Consider the following 21306-nt stretch of genomic DNA (forward strand, 5'->3'; position numbering starts at 1 on the left):
ACTAACACACTCTTCCCGGTGAATCGTCGGTTTCGAGATTGCTAGACACGCGCCGACATTAGCAGCTGGGTTTGGGTTCCTCTTTTAGCTGTACTGACAAAGGTTTTATTAGCATAGATCTAGGAAGTTATACAATCTGCTCATCTCACTGCCACGTGGCAGTCAGAAACTTTATTCTTTAGACTGATTAAAAAGAAAGTTATTGAACAATAGCAATAATGCAACTGATCAGTTTAGCTTTGTATGAATAATAATTTCATAATCCGAAATTATTCTTACGAATCAATGATTATTCAAACAAGACGCAAAGAATTGCCAGTTGTCAAGTGAAAGCTGTGAAGTGCAGCGAATCCCTCTCCCCCAACCTAACTGTACTTTCTGAAGTTCCACTCTATACATATATATATATACAGAGAGAAGAAGAAATTAAAAGTGGTTTGTTTTGTTTGGTTTAATAGAGGGAGAGAAAATGGAGGAGGAAGGGAAGAGGGAAGAGGAGGTGGTAATTGGATCAAGGTTAACAATGGAGAAAGTAGCTGCTGCTAAGCAATTTATTGAGAATCACTACAAGACCCACATCAACACTATTCAACAACGCAAACAAAGGTAAGGTTACTTCTTTTTAAGAAACATCTTTTGTTTATTTCATTAATTTGATTGTCTTGTTTATTTCTGCTTGTTTTTAATTGGCTTCTTATGTGTTTCGAAGCTGGAATTAGATAAAACAAGAGTTATGGGTTTTTCGTGGGATTCATCGTCATTCTTTCTTGTTTGGACCAATTTGACTTAATTTAGCTATACTCATACGGATCAGCTGGTTGAACTAAGGGAGTTTTTTTGTGATAAATAATTAGGGCATTTCGGTGGTGACTTGTCACGGGGTTGATGATGCATTAACTATAAGTAGTGGAATGAAACGGGTCCAAAATGAAGGTGAACGGAGTAACGGACATTGAGGATTCATATGGTCGATCCAACTAGGATTGAGGCACAGTTACTGTTGTAGTACTATGTGTGAAGGTATCACTTGACATCATGAACTATTGCGTTAAGAAGCTTACACTATGATGGTCACATTATCGTTCTCCAGGATAATCATTTAGTTTTGATGTCACTAGGAAGCATTGAAATCTGTATATTGAAAGCCCCACTTTTAAGCTGGTTGTTTGTGGATCTCACAGTTTTAAAGATTCCGATTTTACTAGTTTGTTTTCTTTGGTCAGAGGACCAGCTGGCAAAGTGGCAAAATCACAAACGACAACTTCGGAACCCGTTAGAGAGAGCAGTTTTATGCCTTCTTTCCCATGGGTATGGAAGTTTGTAATAAAACCTGAAAATCTATTAGTGTAAATTGTACTGTGAGAGCTTGTCAAGAGTTAATGGGGCTCAAATTTAGTTTGTATAAGCGTAATATGTCCAGCCTCAAAAGTTAAGATATAAACGGTGACTACAATTTTATCCAACAAGGAATGTAGCTTTAATTTAATTTTCGAAGGATATAAAAGGTAATCGGCATTTTGTTTTGAAGTACTGTGCTTTTATATAGTATACATCAGGAGCACATATGAGATGCCAATTATAGAAGATTGGGAGCTATTTGTAGAAAATCATGTATTCTACAATATTATTTACTTCTCTTACATTTTTATTTTTTTCCTGATTGGTAATAATAGTAAATAGATATCAGCATCAAGTGAGTGCTGAGGAATATGTATAATATAGCATCGGTACAGGGTTTTTAATGTGCTAAAAAAATCCAACATGACTTCTACATCGTTAAAAGAAGCCATATTTACTTTTGTTACGTCTTGTATGCAGGGTTTCTCAATCACATTGCTTAATCAAAAAATAAACAGATAGCAATTTAAATTTTAAGAGAAAAATTTACTTGATATTTTTCTGGAGTTCACTTGTGAATCTCGACTTTTCTTTGACTATATTCACTAAGAATCATAATATCTCAGTGTGACTGATTACAAAATAAAGAAAAAGAAAGAATAGCATTTCACTGTGCCACTTACTCCCCTTTTGCCGCTCCTGCTAAAAATAGGAGAGAGAAAGTAAAAGAAGCTTAGCATGCTGTGTGTACTGGCATATTAATTTATAAGAATACATTATAATTATACTATATGTTCCTATAAAAAAAAGTTCTATATGTATGTGTGTGTATGCATATTATATGTACATGCACATATTATACACACACATAGACATGCAATTAGGATGTGTAAGTACCACTATGAATGTTAATTTCCTGTAATTATGTAATCTTGATACTCCTTCCTATTTTAGAATGTGTACATCACTATCTAAACCCACAATAGCTTGAGGGTATAATTGAGGTAAGCTTCTCTCGATCTTTTCCTCATCTCTTATTTGTTATATTGTTTAAAAATAGGCGTTGGATTCTAGAAAGAAAGCTAGCATCTTCGGATGTGCCTAAAGATGAGCAAATGCACCTGATCAAAGATCTAGAGCAAAAGGAGACAGAGTATATGAGACTAAAGAGGCATAAAATATGTGTGGATGATTTTGAACTTCTTACAATTATTGGCAGAGGAGCCTATGGCGAGGTCAGTATTATCCCTTTAAGGTCTGTGTTTTGTTTTGTTCTGATTGCAAGTAAAGGATTTTGTTTCATAATTTTCTAGTTCCATTTCTACTTTATCTGCATTATGTTCATGCAAACGCTTGGATATGGACAAACTGATAGTAGAAAGTAGTAATCCGTTCCTTCCATTTATATGAAACTTTGTATTTTGTTAAATGCCAAAAGGTTTGACATTTCTATTTATAATATTTTTTTATGCAACTTTCACATATTGCAATAGTTCAAATTATCCCTTCGGGTTCCTTTGGGGACATCCGACAAAAAAAGTTCAAATTCATTTAATATTTTGATCTAATTTCGAACGATTTTTTTTTTATCAAACAAACTTTTCTCACCGGTACAGTATTTATTTCCATAATCCTTGACATAGTACAAAAGTCAAAATAAATATTTTAAATTTCGTACTCGTCAAAATTTGTCGAATAAAATTGATGGAGGGAGTAGAAAGTACATTCTATTTTGAGCCCTCACTTTAGACTCTTCTCAAAGGGGAGCCTTGGAGCAACGGTAAAGTTGTCTCCGTGTTGACCTTTAGGTCACAGGTTCGAGTCGTGGAAGCAGCCACTAATGCTTGCATTAAGGTAGGCTGTCTACATCACACCCCTTGGGGTGCTTCCCTTCCCCGCACCCTTCCTGAACGCGAGATGCCTTGTGCACCGGGTTGCCCTTTTACTTTAGACTCTTCTGGTATACCACACACATCTTGAGGAATAGTACAAGGCCATATGTCAAGAAGGTTTCTCATTTTATAAGCCTACCAGGTGTGTGAGATGGTGATCCTGATCCCTAATCTGGTTGGTCTAATTTATTTTTAAAAAAAATTGTGAACAATTGACCATAAGAGTACCATGTTAAGATGTTGAGTAGACGCCAGCTTCTGCCATTGATTTATTGGGTGTGCAGCCTTCATTTTTATTATTACAATCAAGTCTTCCCTGGTCTCCAGCCTTTGATAACTCATTCCAAATGCCTAGATGTGTCAGATGCAACACTTGAACCCAGAAGTCATCTGAACCTATTCAGTTTCATATGCGAAATATAAACTATTTCATATGTGAAATATAAACTCAGTTAACTTTTTTGTCTGGATTTCACTTTTTCTGAAATGCAATTACGTCTACTTCTCATGGGTGCCACTGAACAAGTTGTAAGACATAAACCACGTCTAATTTCTCACATGTTGAATCAAGGCATCTCATGTGCTGAATCAAAACAAACTCAAAGTATTGGACTTTACGAAAGATTAATGCCGTGTAGTTGACCTCTTTAGGACCAAAAGAGTTAGAAACCAGGTCTGTCCCTCCCATGAACACCAGAACAAAAGAGAAAAGTTAATTGAAGCAAAATACAGAAAACATTAGTTAATAAGATTATGCATTTACTTATCATAAGGCAGATAGAAATTTAAAAGTTTGATCACCAAGCGCGGGTCGAATGTCCCAATACATATAAGATTGAAATGCAAGCCTGAACTTCTAGAAGATTCCAGGTGCTTACAAAGATGAACTTGTGTCTTTATGAAGAGAATCAACCTAGCGGGAAATGGGACCAAGAACACCAATTATAATTAGAGAAAAAACCTTGTAGATAACGACATATTGATCTGGCTTCAGATTGAGATGAGGGTTTTGGATTAACTTAGACAAGATCTTGGAGAACCCTCTTGATAATAGGTTTAGCAGGCAAACCCAAAAAGAACGACAGTTTAGATTAGTTGTGGTCTCTGTGTAGGAAGAAGTGAGAGGACATTAAATTTTTGTTACTCTATTGTTCTATTGCGTATATATTGTGTGTATTCTGGAACATGTTTGGAGTTGACTGGGTGACAAACAGTAAGATAGACGCTTGAGATGGAAATCTACAAGGAAGAAGAAGAGCGTTAGTTGTAACTCCTTTGGAGCTCATGTGGATGCAAAGGAATAGGGATTGTTTTATGGTGAATAATGTTCTATGGATTATCTACTGAAAAGGCATTTTTGTCTTTAGATACTTTTATCTCCATATTTCTAAGAGACATTTTTTTTGAATAAATGTGGTGTTCGGGCCAACTTGTGCGCACATCAACCATCCACGTGGTACTTAGTACGTCTCATCGACACTGGACATATTCTCACTTATCCAAAAAAATCTCTATATTGCTAATACATGTATTTGTATCCATATTTTATCCCGATAAAATAGTACATAAATTCCTGCATAACTTAATGCAGGTATTATTTAAGACCAACAAAAAGCGGTCCAATGGAGAAACATGAGGATTCATATAGCCGGCCCAATTTGTTTGGGACTAAGGCATAGTAGTTGTTGTTGTTATGACCAACCAAATGCTGCATAACTTATGGAGAGATTATTTTTCCGATTCGTTCTAGCAAAACTATGTTATTTTATGCTGGGATATTGTTTCAACCCTCCAACCAAATGGCCTCTAAGGCTATGTATTGTTGTCTCCTCGTATCGTTTTAGGGAATCCTCATCCGATGAGCTAGTTTTTTGGGGTTGGGCCCAAGGTCCATTCTCTTTCACGCCTTTCTTCTAAGATGTCGAATAATGAAGTACATACAAAAATCAGAGAGATCTCTTTTAAAAAGGCTGCTGTTCAACAGAGTACAAAAGAACGAAGCTTAAATGGATTAGTTGCACCTCATGTCCCAGAAAGTACTATCTATTCTATTTTAGGGAAGAGTGGAGACTATAATGACAAGCACCTGTTGGACCATGAAGATCTTCTCTATCTGATCCAATACCTATATTACCGATGCTCTCAGTTGGCTTCCGTTGTTGAAGTTTAGTCAGTATTTAATTATCTTTGGAGGAGAAAATCAGGATTGTCTATCTTATTCTTTACCAATATCTTCCTCTTCCATGTACGTGGTTGTGTTGCTATAACTGAACTTATGTTTTTACTGATCATTCCTGATTCTAGAATGTGGATACTTGTGCTCTGCAGGTAAGATTGTGCAGGGAGAAGAAATCTGGCAACATTTATGCCATGAAGAAGTTAAAGAAATCTGAAATGCTCATCAAAGGACAGGTGAGAAGAGGAATATTGCCTCCATTATTCTTTTGAGTTGTCATTATACACCTAGTTTTAGCAATTTTCCTGCTACTCTTTAGTAGAGTATGTTATTACGATGCTAAGAAACCTCAGAGTTGGAAATTGACTGCCTATACGCATTGACATACCACTGGTGATGGTGATATACTGCCAAGCTGTTTAGCCCAATTCAGCTTATATCCTGCCGCTCTTACTTTTTATTTATGTTTGTATGTCCATTATTTCTAAATTTCATCTCTATTTCCTTTTCTACTTGCTCGCTATTTTTCTTTTTCCTTTCTCTTGGGAGGACGGGGGGATGGCAATGGGTTGTCTTTGGGTGATCGAAGAACATTTTCAGAGGATCTTGCCTTTTGATTGTGTGACCTTAACATTTGGTGCACCACTCGAATAAATTAAGATGAAAGAAAAGCCGAAAATTACTTTGATGCAATGACTTCTCCTTACAGGAATTACTTAATTTGCTTTCTAGAAGACTGCTTTTGAAGGAAGATAGGTCTTATCTTCTTCTATGTTTAGCTGCTATTGCACAATAAATACCTTCAAGTAACTAGTCGTGTAAATTAGATAACATTTACTCCTACTATCCCATCTTATACAGTTCCATTATTACCTGGAAAGTAAGACTTTCTTCAACTATGAGCTCGAGAACATTATTAAAAAAAAATTAATTTCTTGAATGTCATTTATAGAACTTTTTTTGATGCAATGACTTCTCCTTAACAATAAATACCTTCAAGTAACTAGTTGTGTAAATTAGATAACATTTACTCCTTCTATCCCATCTTATACAGTTCCATTATTACCTGGAAAGTAAGACATTTTCTTCAACTCTGAGTCTCGGGAACATTATTAAAAAAAAAAAATTTCTTGAATGTCATTTATAGAACTTTTTCTCAAGTTTCCGAATATGTAAATTTAATTTCCAAAAGGTGTAGAAATTGATATCCAAAATCAGCCCGAAGGATTACATAGTTTAACCTTTGTATTCTGAATCTTATCATTCATTTTGTGACATATTAAGAGGTTTTACTTCTTGGGATATCCCGCAGTAACATTCTAGTCCAGTTACTGTCATCTTTCATCTTTAAACATATTAATCTTTTTATATTCTGCAAAGATCTAAGAATGTTCAAAGAAGACTTTTTATGAAAAGCTTGTGACTACTGACAAGGTTGCTTTTCCTCATACTACTGTGTGGATCCCTGGGATACCGAGGAAGGTATGTTGCCTCACTTAGCTAGCAGCAAAAGGGTGATTTCGATGGTCGAGAGCTTGAGGAAGAGGAAGGGCACTTATGTTAGTGCTTTATGCGTAAGGAGTCAGTGGAAGATGTAGAGCACCTTCTTCTACATTGTCGGGTTGCCTCGAGGTTATGGTGGGAAATCCTAACATGGTTTGGAACCTATTGGGTGATGCCAGGTACTGCGAAGGGTTTAATGTTCAGTTGGAGCTGTGGAGTAAGAAAGAGAAGACATAAGGCTTGGAGTGTTGCCCCACTTGCACTCATGTCGGTTGTTTAGAGAAAAAGAAATAGGAGAGCTTTTGAAGGCATAGATATGAATTTTGTACATTTGAGGGATAGCCTTTTATCCCTTATTTCCTTTTGGTGCACCCATGAGATTCCTTGTAGTCTAGAAGATTGGGTGACTTTCTTAGAAAACCATCACTTTTTGTAGGTTTACTACTTTTTGGTATACCTCTTGTATAGGGGCTGTTTCGTATTAATGAAATTTATTTACCTTATCACAAAAAAGACCAAACTAATTAGCAGACTCTAGAGCTAATAATTTTGTTCTGACAAACTCCCATTTAACCTTCAGTCTCTTAGTATTTATGAGGATTTAACCAAGAATGGTTTACGAAAAGCAAGGATCCATATATGCAGTACCAACTAGTTGAGATTAAGGTTTAGTTACACTTGCGTATGTCCAGAAAGGGACAATTGCGAGATTCAGAGAACTTCCAGTTTCAGGAAAATCGGAAAATCTGTATTTTGACTTAAAAGTGATTACCAATATTAGAGTGATATGTTCGCACAAGGGTGTGGCCTAGTGGTCAATGAAGTGGGTAGACAACCTGAAGTTACAAATTCAATTCCAACAAAGACAAAAAAAACCCCTAGGTGATATCTTCCCTTCTGTCTAAGCCTTACTGGGCAGAGATGACCGATGTCAGTGCTGTTGGAACTTGGGAGTAGCAGGTACCCGGTGGAATAGTCGAGGTGTGCGCAAGCTGGCCAAAATACCACTATCATAAAAGAAAAATATTGGAGCGAAGTGATATGAATGGTAATAGAGCAGATATATAAAGGATTGTCACGGACCTCGACTAGTTTGGGGTTGATGAAACATAGTTGGTTAATTGATGTCACGTCCCAAACTACCCCCTAGACGTGACTGACACCCAGCTAACACCATCCGCCAGGTGAATCCCTTTCTCTAACGTTTAACCATTTACGCAAACACTGAGAGAAAAAGTGCAGGCGTAAAGTATTATTAATAATTACAGAGGAAATAATTATCGCCCAATACCTTAGTCAATTGATAGAAAAACCAACAATCACTCAAATAATAATACTCTAGCCCAAATCCCACACTAAGACCATGGAGCATCTAACAGAGTAATATGAGTTTTATTGACGGGTATGCAAGCCCCAAAGAAAAAGAAAATAACAAACACGAACTAAGAAACTCAGCAATAGGATCCACTTGAACAAACTCGTCAGCTACTATCTCCATCTCCCGCAATGGTATCTGCATAAAGATGCAAGTAAGGAGTGAGTTATACGTAAATGTAACCCAGTAAGATCATCGACCCGCCACTTTAAATACCTCTGGAACAAGTGTTAGAAAATACAAACACACCACAACACGACTGATATAGTAAATATGATAATTATATAATAACTCAATATATGTGTATCAACAGAGTTAATAAGAATTAACCAACAAGAGTACCCACTAAAGACTTGGCATAATTGCAGTGAAAGAAATTTACCAACACATCTACGAGTCCACAACGGCACCACAATGCCTCAAATATGTAACAGAGCATACACAATGCTCACTGAAGCATACACAATGCCCCAAATATATCAAAAAGCATACATAATGCTCAGGTGATGTAGAAAGGCATACACAATGCCCCAATATCATGGCGCACAACCGTATCAAACTCAACGCCATGGCGCACAGCCGTATCAAACTCAATATCATGGCGCACAGCCGTATCAAACTCAACACCATGGCTCACAGCCGTATCAAACTCAATATCATGGCGCACAGCCGTATCAAACTCAATATCATGGCGCACAGCCGTATCAAACTCAATACCATGACGCACAACCGTATCAAACTATCAAATTCAACATCATGGCTCACAGCTGTATCATGCCATCAAACAACTTATAAAAATAATTTTTTTTGTATTTGATTTTTTTTAATAAAATAATATATTTGCGGCTAGTCTAAGACCACCGATTCTGCCAAGCGCACGTTTGTCCCAACACATGGACCAGACAGAGAAAACACATTTTCAAAACGGGTGTTAAAAAAAGCAAGCATCAAAGATTAAAGTCTCACTTACCTCGATCACGACAAGTCCCCCAATCTTGCGAAGTGCAGAACACCAATCAAATGGCCTCCAATGACCTCAATCTATGTAAAATATTAATTAATGGTGCCAATTATGCTAGTCGAGGTCATTCCATAATTTTTTTTTCACGTTACACGTGAGTCGTAGAGTCCAAATCTATAAATCAAGTTTTAATCTCGGAGCCGATAGATGGTTCAAATCTCACTTAGCCTATATTCAATCTTAGGACTAAGTTTTAATATTCTGCTCCTCAGATCATAAATTTAAAGGTTAAAATACGTCCCAATTACATAATCTAACCTAGTGTTCAGTTTATATATTCTTTGTATGAACGTCTATGATTCAACAATAATCTCAAAAAGAAAAAGGAAAAGCCTCCATACCTTAAGATCTGATATGGCCGAAGCTGCAATATAATAGGAGCTTCTCTTGACTTCTTTTCTCTCACTGTTTTAGGTTTAACATAGTGTTGATTTTCCCCCAAAAATTGTATCAACTGATCTTTAATGTTCATGGATTAGATTTTAGGAAAAAGAAGAATGAACCTCAACGTCCTTCACGGCGCTGTAACTATTGCCCGCAAAGCCACTATTAACTTAATATTTTCCTTTCAAAGACCACACCCTAATATATACTTCTTTTCCACCAAAAGCATCTGGCACGTTAAGTCTTGCAAGTTGGGTTTGGCCCACTTGAATCTTTTTCTTCTTTGAAAACTTTAACCAAACAACCAAGTAAATTATAAAATTGGCCACCTAATTCACTGGTGATCATATACTTTGTATGTGTGTAAGTAATATATCCAAGAATATATTCTAAATCGCTAACTACAATTAAAGAAAGAACTTAAAAGTTCACTCTTAAAATATTAGGTTATTACAATTGATACTGCCATGCAGCCTTCCCTTGAATACCTTAACATCAAAACATATAAAAGGGAGTAACGAAGGCTTCTTTATACACCCTGGAGTGACGGTGTTTTAGTACTCCGCTCTGATTCAAGTTTTATCACTGGACGTGCAAAAAGACCAGTTTGAGAATCATTCAATGCATGTGATAGCTAGTTCTTATATCCTTCACGGTGCGTGATTGCTTGGGCTGTTGTGTAACCATACTTTCAAGTAATTTATTTTTTTGAGCTGATAACATTTGTATATATTAAAAAAATCAGTACATAGATTGTACTGAAAACCATATTTACAGGTAAGTAGAAATAAGAGAACTGGTATGCAATCCTATCAAGACTCTAGAATATCTTGGATTGACACAGTATCTTCTGTGTAAATCTGTTTACACCAAAAACAAAAAAGTAGATCACAACTAAGCTTGATCTTCTGCACTGAGTTGCAAGTATTTCTGCATTGTTCCTTTGCTAGGTAGAAATGGCTGAAATTATACAGTACATTTCATAGTTACATTATCTCATCAACTTTCACTAAGAATTTTAATTTAGGACAGAAATTAGGAATACTTCAAAATTGGAATTTTACAATTAAAAAATTATTTCAAAATTGGATTTTTTTACTCATTATGCTCAATTTTCTAGGGTTCTTTGTGATTTAAAGCTAAAGGTTTTCCCCTTAGTCCTCCATAGTTGTATTCTAATACCATCTCTCTCTTCACTATGAGAAACAAGGTTTGTCTATTACGTGTTTTATTTATTCATCTATCTAACATGTGATGCTAAATTATATTATCAATTTATCACCCCATTTGCTCCAACTTTAGTGGTCAGGATTACTTTGGCAACTTGTGCTTTTGGGATGGACAGGCTGTTTAGTGGATTAATCGAGGTGCTTGTTAGCTTGACCAAACAACAAATATCAAAATAAAAAACTTATCACTAGAAACAGTTATAGATCTCTTTTTCAAATTTCAATTTTCTTTATCTTTTAAATTTGAGTGTATCATGGGAATTTTCAGAGAATTCATAACATGCTCTTTAGGGCTATATCTTATTTGCATGTTTAATGGGGAGACTGGTCGTTCCCCTCATTTTCCCGGACAGCTTTTATTTTGAAACTTAACCGAGTTAACCTTCTTTGGGAGCCCCTTTTCATGAAACTTCTGCAATGATTCTTTCAATAAAGTACCTTATTGCCTTAGAGAACAGAAATGATCGAGTATCATACCAAGTTCATTTATTCCCCTTATGAAATGAAATGATTGAATGTCATATTAAGATTGTTTTTACTGGCTCCAGTGTATGAATGATTAAGACTTTTGCTTGGTGCACTAGGGAGCTTAACATAGCCCATGCATTCTCTATTTAATAGGAAGTTGGAGGGGCGGGGTCTGTGTCCATACAGAAATTAGGAATACTTCAAAATTGGAATTTAACAATAAAAAAATACTTCAAAATTGAATTTTTTTTACTCATTATGCTCAATTTTCTAGGGTTCTTTGTGATTTAAAGCTAAAGGTTTTCCCCTTAGTCCTCCATAGTTGTATTCTAATACCCTCTCTCTCTTCACTATGAGAAACAAGGTTTGTCTATTACGTGTTTTATTTATTCATCTATCTAACATGTGATGCTAGATTATATTATCAATTTATCACCCCATTTGCTCCAACTTTAGTGGTCAGGATTACTTTGGCAACTTGTGCTTTTGGGATAGACAGGCTGTCTAGTGGATTAGTCGAGGTGCTTGTTAGCTTGACCAAACAGCAAATATCAAAATAAAAAACTTATCACTAGAAACAGTTATAGATCTCTTTTTCAATTGTCTTTTATCTTTTAAATTTGAGTGTATCATGGGAATTTTCAGAGAATTCATAACATGCTCTTTAGGGCTATATCTTATTTGCATGTTTAATGGGGAGACTGGTCGTTCTCCTCATTTTCCGGGACAGCTTTTATTTTGAAACTTAACCGAGTTAACCTTCTTTGGGAGCCCCTTTTCATGAAACTTCTGCAATGATTCTTTCAATAAAGTACCTTATTGCCTTAGAGAACAGAAATGATCGAGTATCATACCAAGTTCATTTATTCCCCTTATGGAATGAAATGATTGAATGTCATATTAAGATTGTTTTTACTGGCTCCAGTGTATGAATGATTAAGACTTTTGCTTGGTGCACTGCGGAGCTTAACATAGTCCATGCATTCTCTATTTAATAGGAAGTTGGAGGGGCGGGGTCTGTGTCATGTTTGCATGTAACATCTGCTTCTTTATGACGTGTTCAAATGTAATTCCCCAAATGCGTATTCCCTGTTGACAAAATGATTTTCGCAGGTGGAGCATGTGAGAGCGGAAAGAAATTTATTGGCGGAAGTGGCCAGCCATTGCATTGTAAAATTATACTACTCATTCCAAGATGCTGAATATCTTTACCTTATCATGGAGTATCTTCCTGGCGGTGACATGATGACTCTGCTCATTAGAGAAGACACATTGTCTGAAAGTGTAGCTAAATTTTATATTGCGCAGACTGTTCTAGCTATAGAGTCCATTCACAAGCATAATTACATTCACAGGTATATGCTTGCATCAACTTCTGATTTGTGAAAGTTATTGTTGTGAGATGATTAAAACGTAAGATAATTTATTTGTATGATATTGGATGCAAATATGCAATAGCTTTCTTGCGGCATATTTCTTTTGACGGGGAGACTGATTGGTGTTCATATTTTCCATTTTCTCTTTTTCAGAGATATCAAACCTGACAACCTTCTTTTGGACAAAAATGGTCACATGAAGCTCTCTGATTTTGGTCTCTGTAAGCCTCTTGATTGTAGAACTTTATCCACGTTGAAAGAAAATGAAACTATGGATGATGAGAATAGAGATGATCCTATGGATATAGATAGCAGCTTCCCAGATGCCCGTGACGGAAGTAAGTGGAAAAGTCCGCGTGAACAACTTCATCAATGGCAGATGAACAGGAGGAAATTGGTATGTCATATTACTGATAAATGTTTTTTTTCCTTTGGGTTGTGTGGGGATTTTGTCATAAGGCATGCAGTTATACTGTTGTTGACGCAAAAATTGGAAGCAAATGCTCCTAAAATGAGAGAGTTTCCCCAACAGCACACTTGATTAGTGAAGGCGCCTTCAGCTTTGTTGTTACTAATTATTGCAGACACAAAAACTCAATGAAAGGAAACTATTTATAGCAGACACTAGGACCTTCCAATTCATTAAAGATTCTCTGATTTGGTCATTTTATTTTCCTACTTCAAGTCAAATAATCTGCTTTAGCATAATTTCTGTCACCATTTAACTTGCGTGTCAAATCCACCATTTCGCGTGCAACTTCAATCCTATTTTTAACTTCAAATTCGGGCTAATACCAGAAGAATACCAAACTATTTTAGAGTACAATAAACCATTCTGAGACTGAAAAGTTGAAAGAACTTATTTCGGAGTTCAATTTAAATCTTTTGAACTGATCGAGAACAAGAACTACAAGAATAGTGGTAGACGCATACCACGGATTCAAACTTCTTGAGAGAACCAACTCTGATAATTAAGTGGAGAAGGGTGGAGGAATTGGTCCGTGATCCATCGAGTGTTGAAGCTATAAGTAGGTGATTTCATGGTTATCAACAAAATACAATGCAAGGTGGCAACACAGTTGTAGTGGAATTGGTTGGTGTACAATGGACGATGTCGGGTACAGTGAAGGAAGCGTGTTTCAACTTGGCCTGTGAAAGAAGGAAGAGAAGACTCAAAGCATAGGATGTTGCCCCACTAGCTCTTATGTGGGCCCTGCTGGCGTAGAGAATAATTTTGTATATATGAAGAATAACCTCTTATTTCTAGTTTCCCCTTTATCACCACTGGGTTCTAGTCTGTATAGAAAATTGGATACTTTATTGAGAACCATAGTTTGTTGTAGGCTATCAACATGGTGGCATATTCTTGTATACAGAGATTTCCCATATAAATAATATTATTTTACCTTGTAAAAAGTAAAATGGACCAAAAAGTGAATAATTGAGTTAGTTCACAAAAATTTAACTGCCAAATTTGCCCAAAGATGTCGAAACCATAGCACATCAATTGTGAAGCAGCCAGCAGGGAGTCTCTTCTATTATTAAACGATGAAAGATCTATGTTTTAACAAAGGTTTGGTCACCGGTACTTCCAGCTGATAATATCCATTTGAATACTATTTGAATCTACTGTTTGATATGCTCTTTGAAACCTAACTATTTGACGTGTCTAAGATGCAATTTGCTGCGTTATAATTGAACTAAGTTTTGTTGTGCTCCCAAACATATGCACTTATACAAAGACAGATCATGGCAGGAACCAGAAGTTGTATGGGCTTGTATTTCAGTCAACGGAATAATGCTTCTTTTGCATATGACAATAACTCTGTCATATAATCTAAATATTCACTTTTGTAGACAACCATAGTTCTTTGTTATTCAGCAGTATTAAATTTTAATTGTCATATAATCTAAATATTCACTTTTGTAGACAACCATAGTTCTTTGTTATTCAGCAGTATTAAATTTTTTATGTACTTGAAACTAATTTTTGCCTTCATTATCCAAAAGGCATTTTCAACAGTCGGTACACCAGACTATATTGCTCCTGAGGTACTATTGAAGAAGGGATATGGAATGGAATGCGATTGGTTAGTGTTTATTCTGAAATTATAGTAAGCTTTTTTACGATAGATCACCAAGATATCTTGGATTCTCTGCTCATACATGTCAGTGCTGTGCATGACTCTATTTGACAAATATTTATAGTGAGACCTGTTCAGTTTGGTGCATAAATCTGACAAGAGGACTTTACTGATCATTTAACTAATTGATGGATTTCCCTCCCAATATATTGCCTACTATGCTTCTCTCTTCATTAGTTTGCTTTCCAACATATGTGGTGGCATGTGTTTACTGATAATGATAATTAAAAACAGTATTCTCTATGTTTTATTTTATAAAATACTCTTTCCTTTTCAGTCTACTCCATGAAGATTGACATACTTCGATATTTGGAAGTCTCCATAATAAAATGAAGCAGGGCAGAAAATATTTGTGGTACCTCTATGTCCATCTAAACAAAATTCTATCTAGCAGATATCAATTAGCGGCAAACGAAGAAATATAGCAGCAAAAAAAAAGACCTACTAGACGAGGAGTGGAATGGTTAAATAACCTCACTAACTGAGAAAGCAGTCTAAGGTTATATGGGCAGCTTGCTTGTGTTGGGGAACGTGAAGGAGAAGTAGGGAGGAGCGAGGACTTCAGTGTAAGCAGGGGAGGGTGCTGCATGAGGCAATGGGAACAGGAGAGGGATGGGATACGAAGGAAATATTTTGGTGCAGGTGCAAAGGGGGCTAGGGAAAGAATTCACTGTGGGAGGAGAGAAGCACGTTAAGTTGAAGGGAAAGGGAATAGAGAGTTTCTAGATGCTGGGCCATGGAAGGGGTAAGGAAGAAGGGAGTAAAAAAATCAGTGAAGGGTTTGCCCTTCGTCCTTTTATGTCTAAGTGTAAAACTGTCAATTCAGGGCTTAACCTACCTCCCTTCCCCCTCATGCCTTAACCATTCTGGGGATGATATAGGCTGGAATTGGCAGATAGTTGGGCTTGGCAGGATATCTGATGCTACCTGATCCAGTCCCTCATCTGGCTATCAGTGAAGTTTGGGATTCCGTGGAACTTCACTGATACCCAGACCATTTCCACAGATGTATTCCCTATGTTTTCACTTTAGTTTGATGAGTATTGCAGGAAATGCTTTTATTTTCTAACCCATTGTATAATATCTACTCGTTATTTTCTATAAATATAAATAAAAAATGAACCATGCTGTGCTTTATCTGTTTCTCATCTTTTATCTGCTATACTGCATGCAGGTGGTCCCTTGGTGCAATTTTGTACGAAATGCTCGTTGGTTACCCTCCATTCTACGCTGATGATCCAATAACTACTTGCAGAAAGGTAGCATCTTTGCTTCTGTTTTTTTTACTTCTTGCATTTCTTCATGTATGTTGTTTTCCTCTTTGTATGATAAGGATATCTGCTGCTTCTGAGATAACAAAAGGTGCCCTGGGCTTTCACTGTTAAAATCTATAGATAATAAAAGAAAAGTTTAATGCTAAGAACTTGTTGCAAAATGTCCACAGAGAAAGAACTAGAATTCTTATATGTAATCTAAGTAAGAACCACCTTTCATTTTTGTGTTATGGAAGACAACTTGGACAGTTGATACCCAAGACCTTTCCACTTGATACTTAACCACATAGATTAGCCTGTGCTGTTTGGATCAAATGGGTTCAAGTTTTCTACCTTTTTGCACTAGAAGTCTCAGCAGATGTATTGCATTCACACTGATATGCTTGCCACTGCTACAATCAATGTTTACTATGAGATGTGTAGCATTAGTGACACCCATTTCTATAGTATCCACAATGTTCTGGTTGCCTTCATGTTGAAACCAACCTTCTTTGGGGATTCTCCTGTTAATCGCCAAATCGATCATATTCTGACTCCATGTGTGTGCTTGCCAGATAGTTCACTGGAGAAATCAGTTAAAATTTCCGGAAGAGGCCAAACTCTCACATGAGGCAAAGGATCTTATCTGCTGGTTACTATGTGATGTTGAACATAGACTGGGCACTGGAGGTTCAAACCAAATAAAGGTACTATTTAAATCATTTATATTCAATTGCTTTCACTGGAACTTTCATGTTTATTCCGTTAAATTTATTCCAAGTGGCTGGTATCAGGCTCATCCTTGGTTCAAGGATATTGTATGGGATAAGCTGTATGAAATGGAAGCAGCCTTCAAACCAGAAGTTAATGGAGAGCTGGACACCCAGAATTTTATGAAGTTTGATGAGGTATTTCACAAAAGTCAAGGACTCATTTTTTTTTAATTAGAATATTGGTGATGTGTGAATTGCCTCATCCAAAAGGTTAAGTTTTCTGCACCACACCCTCACATGCAGGTTTGATTATTTTTGTTGGTCAGAGTACGTAAAAATATTTTGTTGAGTGGTGTTGGTGAAACTCGAATAAGGATCTGTGCTTCCTATGTAACCATGTGAAGTGTGCAGACCCCCTCATATAAGAGTTCTATTCCTTTATGTAGGTTGCCCTCCAGAAGATACAAGTCACACAGTAGGCATGCGTATAACCTTTTACAGTAGCAACTTCTTGAAGCCCATTTTTTTCTCAAACAAATAACACCAACCCATGATTGGTTAATCTCATACACAGCAGCGAGTGTTTCCTCAATTTTGCGTTCTTTTTTTTTTCTTCTTGATTTGGATAGATACGTCTTGGAAGTTGTTGACGAGTTGCTGAAGTTCGAACTCGGTAGCTATGGGCATGCAGTGAAGTTAGGTTTAAAAGGGGCCAAGAGACGGAAATGTGTGATTCTGCAGAAATGGAGGGGTTAGGCAAGCAATAAGAGAGATTGATGCTAAAGAATTAGTCTTGGTTTCAGATAAACAATTTTCCAGAGTTCTCCAAGAATAATAGATATAAAAAAATTGTGTTAGAAGGGAAGGTCCTCTGAAACCAAGAATGTCTCAGAATCAATTTGCCCCTCTACTTTCGTGCAACTTCTTCATTTTTACTGAGACAGGCACATTTCCGCATTTCTGCATATTTTTCTTTACTCGAGAGCTAGTTGGCCCTTTTTCAATCCTAATTTCATCTGATAGCCGCAGTTCTCTAGTCTGAATGTCAACAACTTGTCGACTACCTTGAATACTATCAATTCAACCCCAGAATAAATGAACAGTGCAGTTGAGGGGACGCACTGAGTTGTATACAACAATAACCATCATGGGATTTTTACTATTTGTTTGAGTAAGATAATGCTCTTCAAGAAACTGTCATTGCAACAGCTTGCGATCATACTTACTGTTTGACTTGTATCCTTAGATAGGCAATCTATAGAAAGGAGCCGACATGCCACTTTTTTTTGGGTTTACTTCTTTTTTTCTTAGGCCAAGCACATACAGAATTTTGTTGATGTGTAATATTCAGACTCAAATCTAGGATCTCTGTTTACTTTGGTACAATGTTGAAGTGTGAATCGCCTCATTTCTTGAGGTTTAGATTATTAGAGAGGGTGCACTTTTGTTTATTTATTTACATCTGCAACACGTCCCCTAGTACCATTTTCAAAAGACTTTTCTCTCTTCTTCCATTCTCTTTTCACAATGAAACTGGTGGAGTTTCTTATAAAGCAGTTTGAATCCTTCCTAGTCATCTCACTTTTTAAAGTTAGTCTTTATCAGTTGCTTTGTATGACTCCATGAGCAGCTTATTCTTTTCAGCTAGCTAACTTTATGTCGAAATCTAAATGTTATCCTTACTGCTATACTTGTGTTAGATTAGTCAAACTTTCTCCTTATCTTTGTTTCTAGTCAAACTTTGTCAACTCAATAGTGTGCATGATCTACAGTTCTGGCATCTTTTAAAGACAACTCCTGGTGAGGATTTTGGGTTTGATTTTCAAACTTGCAGTCTTCACTATTTGATTTACCTATTTGCAGGAATATGCTTGATTCACAGTCTATGCCTTCCTTAACTAAATTTGGATTATTATACTTTGTCACCGATCTTATTCTAGTTCAAATATAGTCTTCTAGTGGTTTATTTGTCTTATACTTCATGCATGTCTTTCTCCTTGTAACTTTGTTCTTGCCTTCTGGACTTCTTCTTAGATGGTTACTACACCATCAGCAAGATCTGGTTCGGGACCTTCTCGGAAGGTTAGTAACCAAGTGTTTCTTTTTCTGTATCTATTTCAGTACCTTATAAATAATTAAATATGGTAGAATGTTATGGCCAATAACCTGATAAAGTATGTGCATCCTTAACCCACCACTTGCCTGAAATTCTGCAGCAACGAGCAAAAGAGTGAAGCTTAGAAGGGTTTACTACTCAGAATATACTATCGAATCGTGTTTTGGTTCCATTTTAAATAAAAAAAGAACTATCTAAATATGTTTTCCTCAACTCTTATCCAAAATATATATACAAGCTATGTCAGATATTGCAAACAGGTGCTCTCAAAATATGTATATATATACTGCAGAGGCCTGTAGATTTTGTATATCCTTTTTTTTTTCTGAGAAGGATATATCTTTCTTCTTTTTTAGTAATAGATATATAGATCCAATTGACACCACATAATTGCATACAGACATTGGGTAAAACTTACCCATCTTGACATGTATAACATGCTTTATGAATCGTCAGTAAAGTAGATCTTTTACTATACTCATATCTCTACTACCAAAAAGAAAAGAAAAAGTGAAGTGAATCTTTAATTTTGATCTTTTTGTTTTGTTTCTTATACATCAGCTTGTATTAGTTCTCCTAAAAGTCATGACATTTCGCATTCAGAATACATGTCCATTTCCTGAGCTACCTGTCCTTACATGATAAAATGATGAAACAAAGCTTAGAAGCAATTTAAAAGTGGATATAAAAGTGTCTGTGCAAGTGTTTTAGAAATGTGAGCTTGAGCATAACTTTGCAAGATTCTTAAAGGATGATAAGTTTTCCTTAGTGTTCCTGGTGCAGCCTGCATGATTTGTGGTACATCTATAAATTTACGTGTCAGTAGTCCCATTTATCTTAGTATTCTTGTACCAAACCAATAAGAAGATTACCAATATTTCAAGTTAAAATATTTGATGCAAAATAAGGTCCTACTAATTTTTTCTTTGCAGCCTCTGAAAGTTAGTTATCTGACTTTGGCTTTCCTGTTTATAGATGTTATTAACTCCCAAAGATTTAAGTTTTGTGGGCTATACATACAAAAACTTCGACGCTGTCAAGGCACTACGCAACTCTCCTGGTAAGTCATTTGTTCCCCTTTCATGGCCTTCTACCGCTGAGTAATATACTTTAGTTTTCACGTTTTTGTTTGCTTTATGAAATGGAAAAAATTAGTTGTATCCTTGTCTACTTCTAACTGCAGAGAGTGATATCATCCTTATTTCTTTTTTTCTCAGATCCTACAAGGGACACATCACCTAGACGAACATCTATTGATTCCATATTCAGTAAGTGTTATGACCTTGAATATTGTTTAATACCAAACTTGTTTTTCTACTAGTCTAATTAATATGTCTGCAGGTGATTCTACGGACTATCCTGCAAGAAAAGGAAGAGCTGGAGATCTGGATACGGAGATGATAACGTCTACTGGTAATGCAATATCTCCATGATATTGCCAATGTTTAATTGGAAAAGAAAAGGGAACTACAAGGGGAGGTAGCATACACCTGTTGTATTTGATCAGGTTGCTCCCCCCTTCATCAGCATTCAAGATGGTTCCCTCTGCATTTTGCAGAAATATCGTGTAAGTGTACAGTAGTGTTTGAGAAACTTCGTGATTCTAGCACATGGAAAACTGTTTGTAGGGAAGATTTGTGCAATAGAAACTTAGGCTGATTGGTGTATATTGCCTTGGTTGCCCAGGTTTGCAGTCAAACGCTCTCTCTTGTGGCAGTTTCTGGTCATATAAATTTTAATTAATGGAAATAAGCATAGTCTTTGACTTTTGGGCTAATCATACTGTTTTTATTTTTCATATACTGGCAAAACTGCATCTGCCTGTGAGGTTTAAACTTTGTATTTTCATGTTTTCATCTATAGCAGACCAGAAAAAATGATATCATGTTCTAACTTCCCTATTGGTTGTTCCTTCTCCCTTTCTTGAGAGGCTTTTCCATTACTGAGGACCACGATATGTTAGACCTTTTGGACAGAAGCATTGAGACATAGCAAAGTAGCTTCCTTGAGCGTCAAGAAAAGAGCATTCCCAAAGTACAAACTATTGGTATTGCATGCAAAAGATACCATGCCATCATTATTTTTATATGTATATATAATAGCGGTGTCTAGATCATCTTGCGACCACTTCGACTATTCCAGCCAATACAAAGTACAAACTACTTCCTACTAGCACATGCATCGGATAGCAGTCCATCAAGACTTAGAAAAAATTACCTGCCTTTCCTGTCGGCCTGGTTTTAAAACAGTAACCCAAGTTTTTCACCACTTTAATGATGGCTAGGCCACATTCTTGGACTATTAACAAGCTGTCCTTA

General features: G+C 36.3%; 1 protein-coding gene across 2 annotated transcripts; it reads left to right on the forward strand.

Annotated features, from left to right (window-relative positions):
* The first annotated feature begins 231 nt into the window (after positions 1 to 231).
* Positions 232 to 20765, forward strand: LOC104230251 (uncharacterized). 2 transcript variants are annotated; one of them, XM_009783011.2, is made up of 14 exons: positions 232 to 371; positions 459 to 606; positions 2399 to 2573; positions 5559 to 5642; positions 12500 to 12741; positions 12916 to 13159; positions 14773 to 14852; positions 16081 to 16165; positions 16735 to 16866; positions 16954 to 17067; positions 18907 to 18954; positions 19964 to 20048; positions 20206 to 20256; positions 20330 to 20765. In XM_009783011.2, exons 2-14 carry the CDS (start codon positions 470 to 472, stop codon positions 20419 to 20421), a joined length of 1569 nt encoding a protein of 522 aa, XP_009781313.1. In that variant the 5' UTR covers positions 232 to 371; positions 459 to 469; the 3' UTR covers positions 20422 to 20765. The 2 variants fall into 2 exon arrangements, with proteins under 2 accessions (XP_009781313.1, XP_009781312.1); XM_009783010.2 differs by having other exon boundaries at positions 338 to 606.
* Positions 20766 to 21306: the final 541 nt, after the last annotated feature.

Source organism: Nicotiana sylvestris, chromosome 8 (assembly GCF_000393655.2).
Source record: "Nicotiana sylvestris chromosome 8, ASM39365v2, whole genome shotgun sequence".
Lineage (NCBI taxonomy): Eukaryota > Viridiplantae > Streptophyta > Magnoliopsida > Solanales > Solanaceae > Nicotiana > Nicotiana sylvestris.

Excerpts from the sequence above, each read along its gene's own strand:
- LOC104230251 (XM_009783011.2), top strand. The coding sequence starts at position 470 with ATGGAGGAGGAAGGGAAGAGGGAAGAGGAGGTGGTAATTGGATCAAGG. Across the intron at positions 607-2,398 it reads ATTCAACAACGCAAACAAAG|GCGTTGGATTCTAGAAAGAA; the intron begins GTAAGGTTACTT and ends GTTTAAAAATAG. Across the intron at positions 17,068-18,906 it reads ATTTTATGAAGTTTGATGAG|ATGGTTACTACACCATCAGC; the intron begins GTATTTCACAAA and ends ACTTCTTCTTAG.